This window comes from Girardinichthys multiradiatus, chromosome 17 (assembly GCF_021462225.1).
Source record: "Girardinichthys multiradiatus isolate DD_20200921_A chromosome 17, DD_fGirMul_XY1, whole genome shotgun sequence".
Lineage (NCBI taxonomy): Eukaryota > Metazoa > Chordata > Actinopteri > Cyprinodontiformes > Goodeidae > Girardinichthys > Girardinichthys multiradiatus.
Genome location: NC_061809.1, coordinates 30,753,739 through 30,773,272, shown reverse-complemented (window position 1 = coordinate 30,773,272; position 19,534 = coordinate 30,753,739). Strand labels below are relative to the sequence as shown.

Here is a 19,534-nt window from a genome sequence, read left to right as displayed (position 1 = left end):
ATAAAATATAAACAAAACTGTACACTGAAATGATCTAATGACACCCAAGACCTTCATATTTCATAAGAAAGTTTGGGGCTCCATAGATGGTCCTCTCTAGAGAATCCCATTAAAGACAAGACTTCATGTCATTCTGATTATGTTCACCCAGATTAACCACCTTTATTTTGGAATATTACATTAAAAGAGAATGCAATAAATATACCTGTTACAGTGGGCAACAACCCAAGTAACACAGAAAGTAGATGTCCTACCAGGAATAGATTTTTGCAGTAACCTCAGTTTATTGGCTGTAACAGTTGTTTGTTCTCCATTAAAACAACAGTCTGATTAGACGTGAACAGGTCCAGTATTGAGCACAGCAGAAAACTTTACAGAGACTTGTAAGTCCAGGCACATTGAAACAGATATATTTAACATATTTATGATTGTCAATATAAAGAAAAAGTCAAACAGAAGTTGTACAGACAAATCATCAGGAGTTTTGCTGAAAAAGAAAGAATTATGTTTAGTTACACATGACAATGTAAAATAGATGTTACAAAAAAGATCCCAGTTCTCACCAGCAAAGCTCGTCCTCTGGTTTCTATTGGTAACAGGAAGTTTCCCAGTGCACAGATGACACAGGCTACCGCAAATGGAGTAAGAGCTTGAATCACGGACTGAGACATGAGCACCTGAAGTACACAGAGAGCAATGAAGCACAGTGCCACCAATCTGAACATGTTGTTTTTGAGCTGGACATTAAACACACCTGTGCGATAAATGGAGCAATCATCCCACCAATCCGACTGAATGACGTACAAAAACCCATCCCAAGAGATCGTGCCACTGTTGGATACACCTGAGAGGAAAAACATCAAGAAACAATCTGAAAAACCAGCAAACTGGCAAAAACATTTTTTAAAAAGGGGACCCCTAGATGGGGAGAAGGGGCCAATAAAGACCCCAACAGACCAAAGGCTGCATGAACAAAGGTTGTTACCATCGTTACAACCTTTTCAAAATCAGAGAAGAATCAGCCAAACAAGCACAAACAAGGAATACAACTTCACTTTCCAGCGCTCACAGTGTACAGCCAATAAGTGTGAATATATATGAACTTTATAGGAAATAAAAGATAAAAAACAATATGTACATATATGTGTGTATGTACATCTAACAGATTTTAAACACAAAACTTTATAATGGACTGACTGTGGAAATGAGTGCAGCCCCATTCTCACATGCACGGTGGATGCATGCTCCTATAGTTATGGGCCCATTGGCCACCCCTACAAAGCATGCTGGGAAACTGTTACAGATGGAAAAGCAGTTATTGTACACCAGAGACAGCATGAACAATTCATACAGGCACTGTTTGCAATTACATGAGTTGTTATTAAAGTATGTTAAGAAAGGTTAATAAAATACTTTTAAAAGTAATGGCTTTGTAGTTATTTCATATTTGTTATTATTATCCTCATTGTGGTTTCTAAAGCGGGATACCAGAGGGAGGCTGGCAGACCAGTTGGGTCATGTCAGCCTACCCTCAGCCGAGCCATACCAGCTGTGTGAGATGGAGTTATCCATATGACAGCTGGGTTAATCAAATTCCCACAATGCATTTGGACAGACAGGGATGAAAATGCAAATTGTTATGAGAGCCAGTTTTACAGATAAAACCGGAGCTTTTGAGAATAATATAACCATTAGTAAAGGGAATAAATGTTTGTTATCAGTGAGGTTTTTCTTTCAAAGTACAAATTATAAGTGAAGCTGTTATTGTCCATGAATGAAAGTGCCTCAAAGGACCAATAACATAAAACATATAGACCTGTGTGCAAGAGACAAATTCCCAAACAGACAAAAGAACAAAACAAAGAGATGGAAGCCCCAACCAACTAGCCAAGCTGTTCATCATTGATTCTGGGCCACCCCGCCGATTAAATTGCAAAACAAAAGCAGCATAAACAAATATCTTCCCCCAGATCCTAAATGCAGGTCAGGGAGAAGCTGTGAGGACACCATCAACACTTCATTGAATCATTACTAATCAGTAGTTCCAGTGAGAGACTCTTTCTTTTCTGCAGGTAAACTAAAGTTTCAGAGTGTTCTACTAAACTCCTAAGTGTTGTTTTATTTGCAGTGGTCATCTGAATAAACTGATACATAAAGAGTGAAATGCCTCAGCACACTTCTGTATTCATTTACAATCAGGGTCTGTGATTTGTGTGGAAATGAGGGTCTCTCTATCTCATTTTGAAATGGGATAGTTTCTTTTTCTGCCAACAAAGAACGACCTTTGCGGGGCTTATTTACATCTATTTGAAAATTTAAATGGAGGCATTCCCTATGAGGAGTATGGTACTCCCTCAGCTTTGCTCACTTTTATATTGATTAGGATGTACAAAGGTAATGCGCTTGGTGCCTACGCACAGTCTCAAGATATGTCTTACCTCAGCTGTGTAAATATAAACCACATTAAAGTTCATGGAAACCAGAGACCGGAGCAGAAATAGCAGCACGGTGAAGCCAAACCTGAAGTAAGAAACACATAATCACATAAAATCACATAAAACACTCTGATTAGGTAATGCTGCTAAATTGCTTCAAAATCCTGTCGTAGTAACTCTGATCCCTGTCAGATTTCAGTGGGCCAGTACAGGATCTAAAGACTTTGGTACTAGTTCAAGCACAGGTTCCTTTCTGGGATCTAATCAACCAATTAAATTGTACCTGGCCTTACTGGACTATCAGAGGAGGAGCTTCAGAGCAGTCCTTACATTGTGGTGCAGATGTTGACCATCATGAACAGAACAGCTGTTAACAGTTGAAGCACCATAAGAGTTTTCTTCCGTCCAAACACATTAAGCAGAATAATGTTTAAAGGGACCACTGGGAAGACAGAGAAGATGGAGTGAGTCACAAACCGGACCTGGTGCAGAGCATCGAAATCATCTAGAGAAACATGCTTGACTAATTGTTTATGGAACAACAAAAACTTCCCGGAAGGTAAATCAGAAATGTTGTTGGGAATGTTGCTTCCAATAAACCGCTATATCAGTCATACTGTTAAATAAACTATTTTATTCAGTATAACAAAATACCTTGTTAAAAAATCTGTTTAACATCTCTGGGATTCTGCATCTATTGATCTACCATACGATCAAATTAAACCAAATTCACTGCAAGAACACGTATAATTAGAAGTACAACACAGCAATTGAAAAATCCATGTGTTAGAGTTTTGTTCCATTTTATTGGAACATGACTTCTCAAAGCTGAAAACTAAATAGACACGTTCACATTCCTAGTCATGGACTCACAAGCAACCTCTCCCAGGGAGCTGATGAGCAGCGTCTGATAGTCACTCTTTCCAAATGGGATGCAGTAACAGCGTCCGCTTTCATGGCGGTGTTTGACCTGATGCTCTTCATCAGCGTTCATCACACACAACAGGTTCTTCTCCAGCAGCTCTGAACTGCTCAGCACTGAGCCGTAGTACGCAAAGGACGCCACAAACCTGCAGACAAAACAGAAACTAGATGTTGACCAAACACCCAGAATGTGAACAACTTTATACTTTCAGTCTCTGCATTTTCAAATGTGATGATCTGGTAGCACCTTTATTTTCCCCTCCCTGCAGCCCTGGGTCAGATCATTAAATATCTAGCTGCACCTGATAGGTGGAAGAGGCAGCTTCTACAAGCTGCCTTTCTCTGGGAGATTGCTGCCAACATGGGACATGGTTGTTTTTGTTGCATGCATCCTTTTTTCACTCATCTCACATTTAGCTATTTTTTTGTTAAATGCACTAACTGAGCAAGCTGAGTTTGGTCTGTGGAGTCTCTTCTCTTGGTTTCTAATTGTGAGTCAAGTTGGTAACACATGTGTAACAATAACATTCACATAAATACAAATAAATGTAAACAAATACTTAGCCCCCCTTTGACATAAAATGCTGTAATATATGTACAAAAATGCAACAAATGGGTAATTTCCCTTAATGAACAGCAAAGATCCTGAACTGTGAACCAAATGAATGACAAGGATTTTAATGTACTAAATGTACTTTTGTCTTACTCTGTGATACCTCTGGGCTAATTCTGAAGGCTTGTTTTAATAAAGTTAAGACCACTGGACCATTACCATGAATACCAGAGCAGCAGAGATGTCCTCCTAAAAGATGAACTGAGCAGAATTCTCCAGCTTCCGCGTTCCTTCTGTAAAACGCAGAAACAGACAATTGGCAGAAATCAAACTCTTCTCTTAACTGTGGCGTGGTTTAAAAACTTGTCAACACAATGCTGCTTCTACGTTCTAAAGGGAATGAAAAACATCGGGAACCTCGGGGATCGTTTATGTTTTAATGTATTTTCATGTGTTGTTCCTGAGTGACGACAGGATGGAGTGAAGATGGATAGATGGATCAGAGCTTGATCTGCAGTGTTGGTGTGTCTGTAGAGGTGACGACTCTAACTGATCTATCTACGTTCCAACCCTAACCTATGGTCCTGGGATATGGATCATGATAAAAAGAACCCTGCGTACAAGTAGCAGAAATGAGCTGTAGTCTGCAGAGCTGCTGCCTCTCAGAAAGGAGTTCACCAAGATGGTTCGTCTGATCAGGATGTTTCCTGGATAAAGATGGGCAACATGGACTTAAAAGGTATTTCAAATTTCATTCCAGTTATCTCTTATCATACAATTTGACACCCCCCCCCAAAAAAAAACAAATTCCTGCTTTAAACAATATAATCATCATCAAAAAGGTCAGAGTGACTCAATGACAGAAATAAATTACCATCCCAATTTTTCAATGTAATTCTATAAAGATAAAACAAGGACAACATCTGAACAAACTCTGGATTAAATTACCAGAGCAGGCTCCACCAGCTGTCCTGGAGGAAGAGAGGCTCGGTTCATTTTGGCGATCCACTGCAGCGTTTTCATGGCAGCATCGACTTTCCCTGCAGACACGTTGTAACGAGCCGACTCAGGAATGAACTGGAGAATATTGGTGCAAACAGAAACGTCAGATGCTTTGTCTTAAACTGGGATACAGACAAAAGCAACACAGGCATGAAGCAAATCCTGCACCTTAAAGAGGAAGATGAGGATGATACTTGGTGTGATGGAGAGCCGGATCATCCACCTCCAGCCCATAGTGGGAACCACCAGCATCCCAAGGAGGATGATCAGCATGGAGCCAGTCATCCAGAAGATCTGGAACACAAAAAGTATGAATGGTTCTGTTGTTGTCATTTGAGAAGTGATGAAGATAGAAGTTGGGAGTGAAGAACTCACAGTGCCGAGAGGCAGCAGATAGGCTCGATACTTGGCGGGAATAAATTCCGTCTTCAACACAAACCTGAACAGCAAACATACCATGGATGTTCAGTCAACCAGAGTGCAAGACTTTCACTATATTGCTACTATGTGTGAGCGGACCCCTGTGACACCCCTGCGACGCCGCAGCCCACCATGCTGCGCAGGAAGATAAACCAGCCGTATGTGGGAGCAAATGATGTGAGCAGAGAAAAATACGAGCTCCACACATAACCTCCAAAAACCACCTGTATGAAACAGAACGAGACACACAATGAAGCACACAGAAAGAACGAAGGGCGCTGCTGCTGAAATCATCCATTTCCTACCTTCCAGCGTCCATATCTGTCAGCGATGTAACCTGTTAAAACTCCACAAACCATGAAGCCAACAAACACCATCTGAAAGAAAGTCAGTCAGTCAGTCATTGGCATTATGGAGGCTCAGAAATCTGACATTTTGCAGACATACCACACTCAGATAATGTCTTGGCCTCAATCATCATGATGCAATGAGATAAAATAATTTTTATCCTAAAGATGATGAACATAACTGTCAGATCATGTAAAAATGCAATGCCTATGAAGCGGTTATGATGAACTGTTCATTTACAACCCCAGTTCCAGTGAAGTTGGGACGTTGTGTAAAACATGAATAAAACCAGAATACAGTGACCTGCTAATCCTGTTCAACCTTTAAGCAACTGAATCTACCACAAAGACCAGATAATGTTCAAACTCATCAACTTTATTGTTTTATGCTAATTTTCCTCATGTTGAGTCTGATGCTTGCAACACGTTCCATCAAAGCTGGACCGGGTCATGTCCACCACTGTGTTTCTTCACCTTTTCTTCTAACACTCAGTCAGCGTTTGGGAACCGAGGACTAATTGTTGGAGCTTTCTAGGAGGAACTATGTCCCATTCTTGCTTGATGAACAACTTCAGTTGCTCAACAGTCCAGGGTCTCTGTTATCATATTCTGATCTTCATAATGCTCCACACGTGTTCAATGGGAGACAGGTCTGGAGCGCAGGTGGGCCAGTCTAGAACCAGAACTCTGTTACTATGAAGCCACGCTGGTGGAACACGTGCAGAATGTGGCTTGGTATTGTCTGGCTGAAATAAGTAGGACGTCCCTGAAGAAGATGTTGCTAGGATGACAGCAGATGTTGCTCCAGAACCTGTATGGACCATCCAGCATTAATGGTGCCTTCACAGATGTGCCAGTTACCCATGATGCCATGGGCACCAACACACCTCCATACCATCACAGATGCTGGCCTTGAACCTCGCGCTGATAACAATCCAGATAGTCCTTTTCCTCTTTGACCCGGAGGACACTATGGAGGACCAATTCTGCTAATTAAAATACATACAGAAATAAATAAATGACTCAATGGAAAAATTGGAGGCTGACACAGAGGGGGTGGGGCAGAGATCAAGGGGCGGGCTTGGAACAGCTCTACTGCCTCAGCTTCTCTCCTATTGGCTGAGGCCAAGCCTCCAGGAAGTAGCTGCTGAGCCTTATTATAGCTGCCTGGTTCTGAAAAGAGCTGCTAGCAGCAGCTAGCTGTCATGTTGCTAAAGACGTTGTGGATCTGGTGGTAGATGGCACTGTTAGTCGGGATAGTTTACTATATCCTGTTGACCCTGAGAGAATACTTCAGTTTGCTGAAGTACTAAGAGGAAGTCATGTTTACGGAATTTCTTTCAAAATAAAAGCATGACTCAATGATGAACTGTATTCTCAACCTAACCAAAGGAAACATATTTTAGGAACTTCAACGTTAAATTACCATCTTTAAACATTTATAACAATACTTGGTGAAGATATTCAGATATACAAGTTTCATAAATAAAGCCTGGTAAATACGACCAATATTAAGCATCATATTAATGATCTTTTTAAAGTAAAATGTCTTTAAGGATGATTCTGTCCTAATTAACAGTTCCGTTTTAACAGATGTCACTCAATATGTTTCATTCATATTTCATGAGGGATTTTTCAATTAAAGCCTTATAAATGTGTGTTTTGGGGTTACGCTGATTCACTATAAATGCATGAGAAATGCAATTCTGAATTAGTGAATTAGTGTTCTATCTTTGTGATTATTTGGAGCAGTCATGGCACAGCAGGGAAACACAGATAAGACTTGTTCCACTAAAATAAAAATATTAGCATGTGGCTCATTAAAGACAAGGTTGCATTTTGTCTTAGGTGTATCAGTAACAATAAGAATAACTAAACTGTAAGAAAAAGTCAGGTGTTAATCATTTTGTCTAATGACTTACAAACATGTTTTGATTGTTTTTACTCTCCAAGTCTCTACATAGCACTGAACCTCACCTTCCATATAATTTCAAATAAACTGAGTAAAGTGTTGGATTTTCTCATGTTATGAGTGACACGGTGGTGTGTTTATCCAGGATTCAGCTATGTCAGAAACTCACAGTGGAGACGAGCGCGACCTGCCAGTCCTCCAAACGCCACTCACATCGAATCTCTGGAGAAACCACAGCTAACAGCATGATTTCCATCGCTTCCACAATCTGCAAACACACACAGCATCAGCATGAAGAGATGTTACACCTTCACTGCTGCTGTGGTGCAGACCTGAACTCACATTGGCACTGCCCATGATGACAAACAGCAGGATGTGAAAGCGTCCAAAGCCAATCGTCTCCACAGCTTGCTCCACAGTGAACTTCTCTTCTGCTGCAGCAAAAAACACTCAAAAGATTCAGTCAGTGAGCTCAAAATGGTCCAAAAATGAAGCTCTGAAGCCTAGCACTAAACAGGTACTGGCAAAGTGGGCGGTGAGTCTGTTCAATGGGAACTTTTCCATGTTTTTGGGTGTGAAAATATGCATAAAAAGCATTATTAAAAGGTTATTGCAGCTTTATTTTTACATTATCTTCATAGATGCATTTGTTTTCCATTTCTGTATCATTGTAATGTTTTTCCTCATGTACAGCGCTTTGAGTGCCTTGTTACTGAAAAGCGCTTTATAAATAAACTTGACTTGACTTCTACAGGATGCAACCTTCCTGAGTTTTAGCCTTTCCATCCTCAGAACTCTCTCTCTTCAGATAAATAACATAGTTGTGGACAAGTTTCATATTTGTATCCATGTTCAAACTAAATATGTTTTTTAAAATACATTTTAGATAAATTAGTTTATTTATTTGACCATTATTCATCCAGAGGAGATTAAGAAGCTAATTTTGAAGGGAGACCTGGAGAAGATCAGCAGCATTTACTGGACTCTTGTTCATCAAACTCACCATTGTTATTTTTGCTTCTGTTGCCCTGCGGGTTGTCTGCAGGTTTCTCTTGTAGTTCCACCTCCTGTAAATGGATGGCACTCACCAGCTGAGTCCCTATACAGTCCGTCATCATGAAAGCAGAATCCTTTCTTTCAGTAACTCCTGAAGAAATATTCCTAGCCCTACACATTACGCAGACAGGAAAATGTAAAAACTGTAGATTCTGTTTTTGTGAGTTTAAAGTAAAATCACAAAAAATGACATAAAACACACACAGTTTATCATTTCTCTTAAAATAAAGCCCAGAGTTCCACTTTTTATTTGGCCTTCACAAAGACTGTCCAAGGTACATAGTCACCTCTACTTGTATTTTTTTGTGGATGCTTTAATTCTTTTTTTATTGGTTTTTGTTTTTTATTAAAATTCATAAAACTCAAAAATAAATTTTTTGAGATAGGCTCGGGACATTTACTGTCCTGACGGACAGTTCTGGTGGAAACAGGAGAGTTGAGGTGCACATTTAATTCTGTCGTGATTTGGGCAGCCGTGGTTTTATGTTTTTTTGGATACAATCCGGGTTAGCACCCGAACATCCCTTTCAGACAGCTTCCTCTTGCGTCCACAGTTAATCCTGTTGGATGTGGTTCGTCCTTCTTGGTGGTATGCTGACATTACCCTGGATACCGTAGCTCTTGATACATCACAAAGAGTTGCTGTCTTGGTCACAGATGCGCCAGCAAGACGTGCACCAACAATTTGTCCTCTTTTGAACTCTGGTATGTCACCCATAATGTGTGCATTTCAATATTTTGAGCTAAACTGTGCTCTTACCCTGCTAATTGAACCTTCACACTCTGCTCTTACTGGTGCAATGTGCAATCAATGAAGACTGGTTACCAGGCTGGTCCAATTTAGCCATGAAACCTCCCACACTCAAATGACAGGTGTTTCAGTTTCATTGTCCAACCCCTGTATGTTTTAAATCTTAGAGAGAACTGTTAACTCTCCCTTTCTGTGTCTTGTTAATTAAAACATCCAGGATCCAACCCAACAGATAATTACTGAAACCAAACTGATTAAACTATGTGGTTCAAGTAGGGTTGATCCATGATTGGATTAAAATCCACAAATAAAAGCTGGAGGAACTTGTTGTGGTTCTAGAAACTTATACATATAATGAAACACAGAAATCATCTGCACCAGATTTCACTGAATGGCTCCATTATCTGGACAACAGCTGCTGTTCACTTTTACTTGTTGTCATGCTGAAGGTCCATGTTGAAATGCTGTGTGTCTTCGAGTTCATAGACAAGTTTCGGGATATATCCAAATGACAGTAAAATGAATTCAATGCATTAGCCAGGTCAGAGACAGCATTTAAACCATTTCATGACCTTCTTACACTGTACAATTTTGGCAAACTTTTAAGACAATGTCATGGCACACCCGGCGACATGGATCTAATAAACTTTGGTATGATGTCAAGTTTAAAATATCCACACGGTACGATGACGTTACTACTAAATTGTTAAGAAGTATGGCAAAAAGCAAAGTCATCAGCGTACACCATCCATCTGTGCCGCCAGAAACACCACAACAAACACACAATGAAGAACGCAACCCTTGTTGTCATGGCATTCATGTGCCTCGAAACACATATAAAGAAAAAGAGGACGAGGATGTGGATGCGGTCGCAGCTGGGTAAAAGAGGCCAACTTGGCATGTCAGTTTTATGCTGCAATTCTATTGGTCGGCTGTCACGGTGATTAGGCCATCACTGGTAAATCACACAGTGTATACCAACCACAAGGAAACATGACTGTGTGGGTTCTGAAGGCCTGCCATAGTTTTCATGCTGGCCCAAGCTGAACCAGGTTTGTTTGTGGCCATTTTCTTCTCTAGTTCAGATTTTTATTTTTGTTTTACTTTTAAATTTTCCTGTTTTAATTATTTTCTATTAAATGCAGATAAGAAAGAACAGAGATTGTTCCTTGTTGAAAAGCAAGAGATTTCCTGTGTTAACAGGACTTAACAGGTTTGGTAACCCACAGCCTGTTGTTTGGACACTCTCTCATGGAATAATCATGTCCCTGCAAAAGACACTATAAAAGCATGTCACATTCACCAGTGAGTCTAAATCATCACCTCATGATCTTCCCAGTAAGTGCACCTAAAACATTCCTGCAAAGAGAGGACTGATTCCTCAGTCCAGGCTTTATAACCTTTGGTCTTCAGATCAGTCTTAGAATTGGGCAGGAGATGCACACTGTACACAACTGTAAAAGAGAGTTAATAGGATATTATTCTATTATTATCAGGTGTCTCAGTTGTTAAGCTCAGTTAGAAAATAGATCTGGGCCAGAGTTCACCTGCAGACTTGGTCTCAGGCGTTCCTTTGCTTAACCTGCTTTGAAGTGCTGACGTTGGTAGGCGGAGCTGAACATTTCTGTCTCGTACAACGACCCCCGCCTGCAGCTCGTGGGATGGGTCAGATAGTTGGTGGGGATGAACATCTAGCTCCACCCTCAACCCGTTGTAATGGACAGTTCTTCTTGTTCCCTCCAAATATCTGGTTTTACTCTCATAGTGAAATTAGTTGGGACCTTTTCCTGATTAAAAATATTTTATTAAAGAAAAATAAGCAGAAACTGCCCCTCCTTGAACCGCCACCTTAACGTGGTGGAGGGGTTTGAGTGCTCGAATGATCCTAGAAGCTATGTTGTCTGGGGCTTAAATGCCCCTGGTAGGGTGTCCCATGGCAAACAGGCTCTAGGTGATGGGTCAGACAAAGAGCGGTTCAAGAATCCTTCACGAGGACTAATACATCGGGCCACGTGACGTCGCACAGTACGGCGGAGCTGGGGTCCCACCCTGGAGCCCAGCCTGGGGTCAAGACTCGCCGGAGAGCGCCTGGTGGCCGGGTTGCTCCTCGCGGGACCCGGCCGGGCCAAGCCCGAACGAGAGACGAGAGGCCATCCCCCAGTGGGCCCACCACCTACAGGGGTAACCTTGATGGACCGGTGCAGAGAGAATTGGGTGGTGGACGAAGGTGGAGACCTCAGCAGCCCGATCCCCCCCGGATGCTTAGGCTGGCTCTAGGGACGTGGAATGTCACCTCGCTGGGGGGGGGGAGGAGCCTGACCTTGATTAAAACTTTGAGTTTTCAGGAGAGTTAAGAAGCAGCTTGTTTCTGAGGTAGGTTCATGTTAACAGTTTTGCAGTTTAAGGTTCACTAAGGGTTTGAATGAAGAAACTGTGGTTCCGCCCATAGGCTGTCAATCAGAGGTTAGTTCTGCCTGACTCCGCCTACCTACCAGGTTGGTTCATGCCTTTGTTGTCATGGTGACGCTCAGCACCTCCCTTCCTGAGTTTTAACATTGTTTAAGAGACAATAGAATCAAAATGCTTGTAGTGATTGTTGCTTCAATAACATGTTTTTTATATAATAATTAAGGATGTAGCATGACTTTTAGATTTATGTGTTTTATTACTAAAAGGTTAATGAAATAGTTTAAACTAGTTTGAAGAATTAGTTTTGCATGCAGAATCATTGGTGATTTATTAGATTGAAAGTTTCCCTGGAACCATTAAGCTAACTGACAGTTCAAGATATGCAAAAGTAAGGAATATATTTTTGATAAAGAATCTGAGTCATGACTTTATATTTGGTGGGAATTATTTATTAACTTCAAATTTGTAGGGTTTATGCATCTAAATTACATTAGATGTCCATTAATCTAATACTTATCTTCATACAAGACAAATCAGGATGATATGTGACTAATTTCTAAGTGAGACATTGATGACGTGAATAACTAAAGTTTGTGTTTTGTTGTTAATGGAACTGAATTGCAGGTAAAACATCGGGATTTTCTTTATGTTGCTTTCGTTAAATTCATAGAGACACATAGTTATGTCAGAATTCATTTCTTTGGTTCTATGTAATGTGATCTTGGTTACTAGAACATTTTTGTACAAACGTTTTGCTGGATTGTCGCATGGGTTGGACCCTGCGCCAGAAGAGGGGAATGTCAGAATAAAGTAACATGGGGTTCCAAATGTTTTAGCACTCATGGGAAAAAGGGTAGCTCATACCTCCAGTGAGGACTTAGTGACAATGCGAGAGAGACGTTGTACTTTGTTTATATAAATGGTGCATAGCTCCCTAAAACCTCTCTGAAATTATGGTGTTGATTCTTTTGTGAAATTTTATATCTCCACAGATTAGACCATTTTTCAAATTCTTTTTGGGTATTCTGAAACTATGAAATATTGACCTGTAATCAGACCTTCCTCAAACATCATGTCACATTTTTAATATTCAGAATATTTAGCTGATGGTCATTGCTAGTATATCAGGTGAAGTCTGAAGATCAATTCTTTTGATTTTGTTGGATGTTTTGATGAAGTTCGTGTAGTTAAGCACTTAGGTTTGAGAATGGGACTTTGAATTGAAAATTAGCCAGGTGTTGTGAAGGCTCTACCTATTGTTCTCACTTATATGAGATTGAGACAAAGGACACAGGCAAATCTCAGTCCTTTTGAAGTGCTGTGTGGCAGGTCTCCTAATTTGGACATGGGGATATTGCCAAGAACATTTTCTTCCACATCTTTGTGTGAAGATAGGATGTTGTTTTACTGTCAAAACCTGTCCATTGTGTTTTCTCAAGTTTCACAGATGGTGAAGTCTGCATTACCAGAAACAGCCACTTCCACCCTCCAGTCCTTTATTCCTGGCGACTGGATTCTGCTCAGAGAATCTAGGAGAAAACACAGGAAGTCCAGGGCTGGAATGGCCCATATCAGATCCTACTAGACACCCAGGAAAGCTGCAGGAAAGCTCCTCCAGCTTCATCTGGCTTCCAGGACACAAGTCATCTTCCAACTGGATCATCCACGGCTGAAAGGTGTGAGGACAGCGGACCACCACAAGACAAAGAACTGTAAGCTGATCACTGGCGAGTGATTGAAGGGGTGGTTGAAGAACACTGTTCTTACAAGGGCACAATAATCCCTTGGGCAGTGCAACGTTATTTCAGAATCTACTTAAGGCCATCGCATTGCCTGAAAGTTAGAAATCATAAGGTCATTTGCCTCACTGCACACACACCACAGTGAGAGATTCTTTCCTCCCACTTTGACAGCGAGACTGACTCTGAGAAGGATATCTCAGATGCTTTTATCTAACTTTTATGTTTATTGCTTGATATTTATCATTATGGTATTATTACAAATTTGAAATGTGTTGATTTCCACCATTGTTTAGTTGGACTATGGAAGCCTATCTTCCAGCAGGTTAGAGTTCCTGTTTCTAAATATATTTCTAGAGGAGCTTCCTACGACCGACCACCTGTACCAGACTGGTAACAGGGCAGCTTGAAGCCACTCAGGAGAGACAGCAGGCTATAAGAACTATGAGTTTGCAAAATAGAATGGCTTTGGATTATCTGTTAGCTGAGAGGGGTGATGGTTTTGAAGAATTTTCCTTTAGTTGTGATTATCTTGTAATCAGAAGAAGGGAGTATGATGGAAATTCTTTTATTAAGTGTTCCAAAGTGTATGACCTTTGGTTTACCTCACTCCAGTGAACATCTGTGTTAGGGAGGAAGCTGTAAAAGCCATTATCAGAAGTTTAATAGTTAAGGACATTTGTTACGATGATGCCTCGGGGAGAGTAGATGGTTGTTCCTAGGTAACCTTCTCACCTCTGAACCCGAGAAGGGTCTGGGGTCGTAAAACACAGACTCTTTTAAGTTGAGATAACACTGTCATGTTCTGGTATAAATACTGTGTGTAAATGTTGATCGGGGCTCTGCTTCACTGACTAACCTAAGTGTCAGGGTCTTCAAACGCTGAATGCCTTTGAATAAAACTTATAAAGACAAAGTCCGGATTTTCTCTTGTTATGAGTCAACTTCTACCAACTTTGAAAGAAAATTCCACAACAGGCGTCTGACGGGTACCGTGAGGCCAAGCTTGCCGCAGCCCGGACTGTGGCAGAGGCAAAAACTCGGGCCTGGGAGGAGTTTGGTGAGGCCATGGAGAAGGACTACCGGTTGGCCTCGAAGCGATTCTGGCAAACCGTCCGGCGCCTCGGGAGGGGGAAGCAGTGCTTTGCCAACACTGTTTACAGTGTTTGTGGGAGGCTGCTGACCTCGACTGAGGACATTATCAGGCGGTGGAAGAGGTACTTTGAGGATCTCCTCAATCCTGCCATCACGCATTCCCTGGTGGAAACAGAGGCTGGGGACTCGGGGTTGGATTCTTTCATCACCCAGGCTGAAGTCACCGAGGTGGTTAAAAAGCTCCGCGGTGGCAGGGCTTCGGGGGTGGATGAGATCCGCCCTGAGGACCTCAAGTCTCTGGATGTTGTAGGGCTGTCATGGTTGACACGCCTCTTCAACATTGCGTGGTGGTCGGGGACAGTGCCTCTGGACTGGCACACTGGGGAGGTGGTCCTCCTTCATAAGAAGGGTGACCGGAGGGTGTGTTCCAACTACAGGGGGATCACACTCCTCAGCCTCCCTGGTAAGGCGTAGGCCAGGGTATTGGAGAGGAGAGTCCGGCCGATAGTTGAACCCCAGCTTCAGGAGGAGCAGTGTGGTTCTCGTCCCGGCCGTGGGACACTGGACCAGCTCTATACCCTCCACAGGGAACTCGAGGGTTCACGGGAGTTTGCCCAACCGGTCCACATGTGTTTTGTGGACCTGGAGAAAGCATTCGACTGTGTCCCTCATGATGCCCTGTGGTGGGTGCTCCAGGAGCATGGAATCGGGGGCCCTTTACTAGGGGCCATCTGGTCTCTGTACAAGCGGAGCAGGAGTTTGGTCCACATTGCCGGCACTAAGTCGGACCTGTTCCCGGTGCACGTTGGACTCCGGCAGGGCTGCCCTTTGTCACCGGTCCTGTTCATAACTTTTATGGACAGGATTTCTAGGCGCAGCCAAGGGCCGGAGGGGGTCTGGTTTGGGGACCAGTGGATTTCGTCTCTTCTTTTTGCAGATGACGTGGTCCTGCTGGCCCCCTCTAGCCAAGACCTACAGCATGCGCTGGGGCAGTTCGCAGCTGAGTGTGAAGCGGCTGGGATGAAGATCAGCTCCTCCAAGTCAGAGGCCATGGTACTCGACCGGAAAAGGGTGGCTTGTCCTCTTCAGGTTGGAGGGGAGTTCCTGCCTCAAGTGGAGGAGTTCAAGTATCTCGGGGTCTTTTTCACTAGTGAGGGAAAAATGGAGCGGGAGATCGACTGACGGATCGGTGCAGCTGCCACAGTAACGGGGCACTGTGCTGGTCCGTTGTGGTGAAGAGAGAGCTGAGCCGAAAAGCGAAGCTCTCGATTTACCGGTTGGTCTATGTTCCCACCCTCACCTATGGCCATGAACGTTAGGTCATGACCGAAAGAACGAGATCCCGGATACAAGCGGCTGAAATGAGCTTCCTCCCTAAGGTGGCCGGGCACTCCCTTAGAGATAGGGTGAGGAGCTCGGCCATCCGGGAGGAGCTCGGAGTAGAGCCGCTGCTCCTCCACATCGAGAGGAGCCAGTTGAGGTGGCTCGGGCATCTATACCGGATGCCTCCTGGACGCCTTCCTCGGGAGGTGTTCCAGGCACGTCTCACTGGGAGGAGTCCCAGGGGACGACACAGGACACGCTGGAGGGACTATGTCTCTCGGCTGGCCTGGGAACGCCCTGGAGGAGGTGAGGGGAGAGGGACGTCTGGGCGTCTCTGCTGAGTCTGCTGCCCCCGCGACCCGGTCCCAGATAAGCGGAAGATGACAAGTACAAGTACGAGTTCGAGTACGAGTAAGCAGAAACTGATGGATGGATGCCAGTCCTTAATTCCCCCCAGTTTGTCCACTATGTGTTGGGGGATTATTGTGTTAAAAGTGGAACTGAAGACTACAAACAGCATCCGAGCAGAAGTGTTTAGCTTCTCTAGTATGGAACGCCAAAGAGCTCAAAATTAAATAAATAAATGAAACATTATGAAATAAGTATCAATATCATCAATAAATGACAGATAAACACATAATGTGACAATAAAATTGAGAAATAATTAAATGCATATTAAATTCTCAGCTCATTATGAAATATATTTCATTTTCAATTGCCACTTTCAACTGAATGACTGTCCGTCAATCAGCGTCAACGGGCTGGATCTACATCCTCACTGGCTGATCCTTACATAGCGATCAGTTCTATTTCGTATAGGTTCACCTTTTAAGCTATCGCTAGTGGGTTTTTCCCTTCCCACACAGCCATTTTCTCTCTGCTAGAACAGGAATTCCCCATAGCTGACCAATCCTCACCGGAAGAAGCAATGGATATCTTAGATGCTGGGCGCAAATTGGATTATTCCGCATCCGAAACAGTGAGTGATAGCACCTCTGTTCCCCTCCTACAAACGGAGGACACGGAGACGGGTGCATCACCAGCCCTATTTGAATCGCAAATTGCACCTTCAGCCCTAACTCGATACTTAGTGTGGAATTGCTTCTGTCTTGGTAAAAAGGTAAAGGAGCAGCCAATCAAAAAACTGGTTTCGCCCTGTTCCCCCTGATTGACAGGCCAAGTCATTCAGTTGAAAAGTGGCATAATGAAATAAAAAGGCCACGGGGAGAAGTTATAAAGCTGGCTTTTTTAAATAAAAGCTGACTTTAAAAAAAAATGACATTGTGAAATAAAAAACTGCTGGAATTACATAAAAATAGCCCAAACAATAATTTAAATTATTAATATAAAAAATGAATATCACAAAGCTGATTTTAAAAGCAAAATGAAATATATTTCATAATAATGAGATGAGAATTCAATATGCATTCAATTATTTTACAATTTTATTGTCATATTATGTGTTTATCTATCATTTATTGACGTAGATTCTTATTTCATAATGTTTCAGTTATTTATTTAATTTTGAACCCTTTGGGGTTTCATACTATAGGGGTGCCAGGCTCAGATGGCGTGCGTGAGACAGTGGAGCGGTTTGGGCCGGTAAGCAAATTGTAGTGGGTCCAGTGTTTTAGGTGGTGCTGTGGTGATTTCTTATTGCTTCTGCCTCTCTGGGATGCACAGGACTGTCTTGTAACAGATTACCACCGCCTGGCCCATTGAGATGCTGAATATGGTCTGTGGGTACATGAGCCAGTTGGTCCACACGTTCCTTAAGTACCGAGCCTGGTATGTCGTCTGAGCCCGCTGCTTTCCTTAGGTTGACTGGCAGGGACTGATGTACCTCAGCTTGGTCCAGACAAAAAACCTGATCATCCTGGTTCTGATAGACTTTATTGGTGGGTGTGTTGCTTAATGCATCAAATTGTTCAAAGACGTTACTTGGTTTATTTAGGAAATCTGGGTAGTTCTCATTTCATTTGATTTAAACAGAATTTTGGTTAAACAAAAACCGCCAACAGTAGACATCTCTAAGTAAAACTGCCAAACCCTAAAGTGCTTATGTACAAAAAAGGTCAGCACCACAAAGGGACACATTTAGAGGAAGCTTTATTTTATTATTTTTAACAGCTGTTGAAAATGTATGATTATTTTTTCCATTAAAATATTCATATATAAAAAAGTAAAAATTGAAATTAATAGCAATCTATTTGTCTCATTAGCCTAGCATAGTGACAGAATTACACTTTTATTTAAAGTAATTTGGTCACATCACCTGGAATCTGTTGAACAAAAATCGATAATTTTCCATAAAACTATTAATATAAAATAGGAGATCAATGAAAATATAATCACTCTAGTGTCAGCCTTGAATCTGTGTTTTGGACATCTAGAAGATCTTTATATCTGGAAGCTTTTTGTTCATCAGTCGACTGATGAACAAAAAGCTTCCAGATATATAGCGCTAGTTGTGAACTGGCGCTATATAAGTAAAATTGAATTGAACTGGAGGTCGCTGATGGTCGCTAAGCGATCCAGTGCGTTCAGGAGCGGTTTTGGGTCCGGCTACCCGACCTCTCTGTGACAGAACACGGCACGAAAAGCCATTAGTGCCTGCAGTGAACCACGGAGATGTCTGGAAGAACCAACCTGAAATTGATTTCACTGCTTGAAAGGAAGAACTGTCCAATCAAAACGGTTTGCGGGTGGATTCTGAAGGCCAGACCCCGCCCATCACCCGAACCCTTCCCAACCCGTGAGCTGCAGCCGGTACCTGTCGTCTGGCTTTAAAGCCGCAGTGTCGCTGGATTCTAAGGAGGTTCGTGTTAAACGCGAACTGGATCGGATTTAAAGACAGAACTGACTTACTCAGACGTTGGAGTTTCACGCTGATCCTTTGGTTTGTTTTCATGCCCCAGATGAAAACGCTCTTCTCTTCCTCCTCACCTGCTCAGGTGTATCAGGAAGTATCTCCGAGCCTGCGGGCGGAGGGAGCTGCATTCTCTGCTGGGAGGAATCCAGTTCCGCCCAAAACCTGCAGGTGTGGAGGATCATCAGGGCAAACAAGGGAGAACCGGAACGCCCAGTCCACAAGGGCCTGCCCAGATTTCATCACTTTAAATCCAGTCTGGATCTGATCTGAGAGACCTTTCATGAATTGAACTGAATAAAATCAGTTCTGTTTCTGTTCTAATCTGGCCTGCTTGTTTTAAACATGTTCTAGTAGCTGCAATGACTGAAAGCTTTTACTGAGCAAATAAACAGTTAATATGAAACTGGGTTGTTAGTCTCTAGATGTGATCAGTTTGGACATTATTGTGAAGGTCTGGGCCTCAACTAAAGCGTTTGCATGTTCCAGCTTCCAGGAAGTAGGTTTATATCTTTTAATATTTTCTCAGAACAATAGTTTCCCACAAATCAACATGTTAGCAGCAGAATAAAAAAATATGTCTTGATTTTTCGTCAGATGTTGACTTGGAGCAGACTCTCATCCCCCCTCTGCTTCTGCATATTGATTTAGGGTTTTTATCAAATAAATGGAGGTATTTCTGCTTTGTTAAACTTTAGA

At 42.3% G+C, this 19,534-nt stretch overlaps 1 protein-coding gene and 1 long non-coding RNA gene across 3 annotated transcripts; one reads left to right on the top strand and one right to left on the bottom strand.

The window, feature by feature from the left end:
• Nucleotides 1–260: 260 nt before the first annotated feature.
• Nucleotides 261–18,971, bottom strand: svopl (SVOP-like). 2 transcript variants are annotated; one of them, XM_047389359.1, is made up of 16 exons: nucleotides 18,835–18,971; nucleotides 8,597–8,760; nucleotides 7,936–8,027; nucleotides 7,763–7,861; nucleotides 5,640–5,711; nucleotides 5,434–5,558; nucleotides 5,290–5,353; nucleotides 5,083–5,208; nucleotides 4,861–4,989; nucleotides 4,132–4,205; nucleotides 3,309–3,505; nucleotides 2,766–2,877; nucleotides 2,439–2,520; nucleotides 755–844; nucleotides 564–677; nucleotides 261–487 (listed from the first exon to the last, which is right to left on the bottom strand). In XM_047389359.1, the coding sequence occupies exons 2-16, from the start codon at nucleotides 8,709–8,711 to the stop codon at nucleotides 476–478; spliced, it is 1,503 nt and encodes a 500-aa protein (XP_047245315.1). In that variant the 5' UTR covers nucleotides 8,712–8,760; nucleotides 18,835–18,971; the 3' UTR covers nucleotides 261–475. The 2 variants fall into 2 exon arrangements, with proteins under 2 accessions (XP_047245315.1, XP_047245316.1); XM_047389360.1 differs by having other exon boundaries at nucleotides 7,936–8,024.
• Nucleotides 18,502–19,241, top strand: LOC124882797. Its single transcript, XR_007041992.1, has 2 exons — nucleotides 18,502–18,784; nucleotides 18,885–19,241. It is a non-coding gene; the product is annotated as an uncharacterized LOC124882797 (long non-coding RNA).
• The last annotated feature ends 293 nt before the right edge of the window (nucleotides 19,242–19,534 follow it).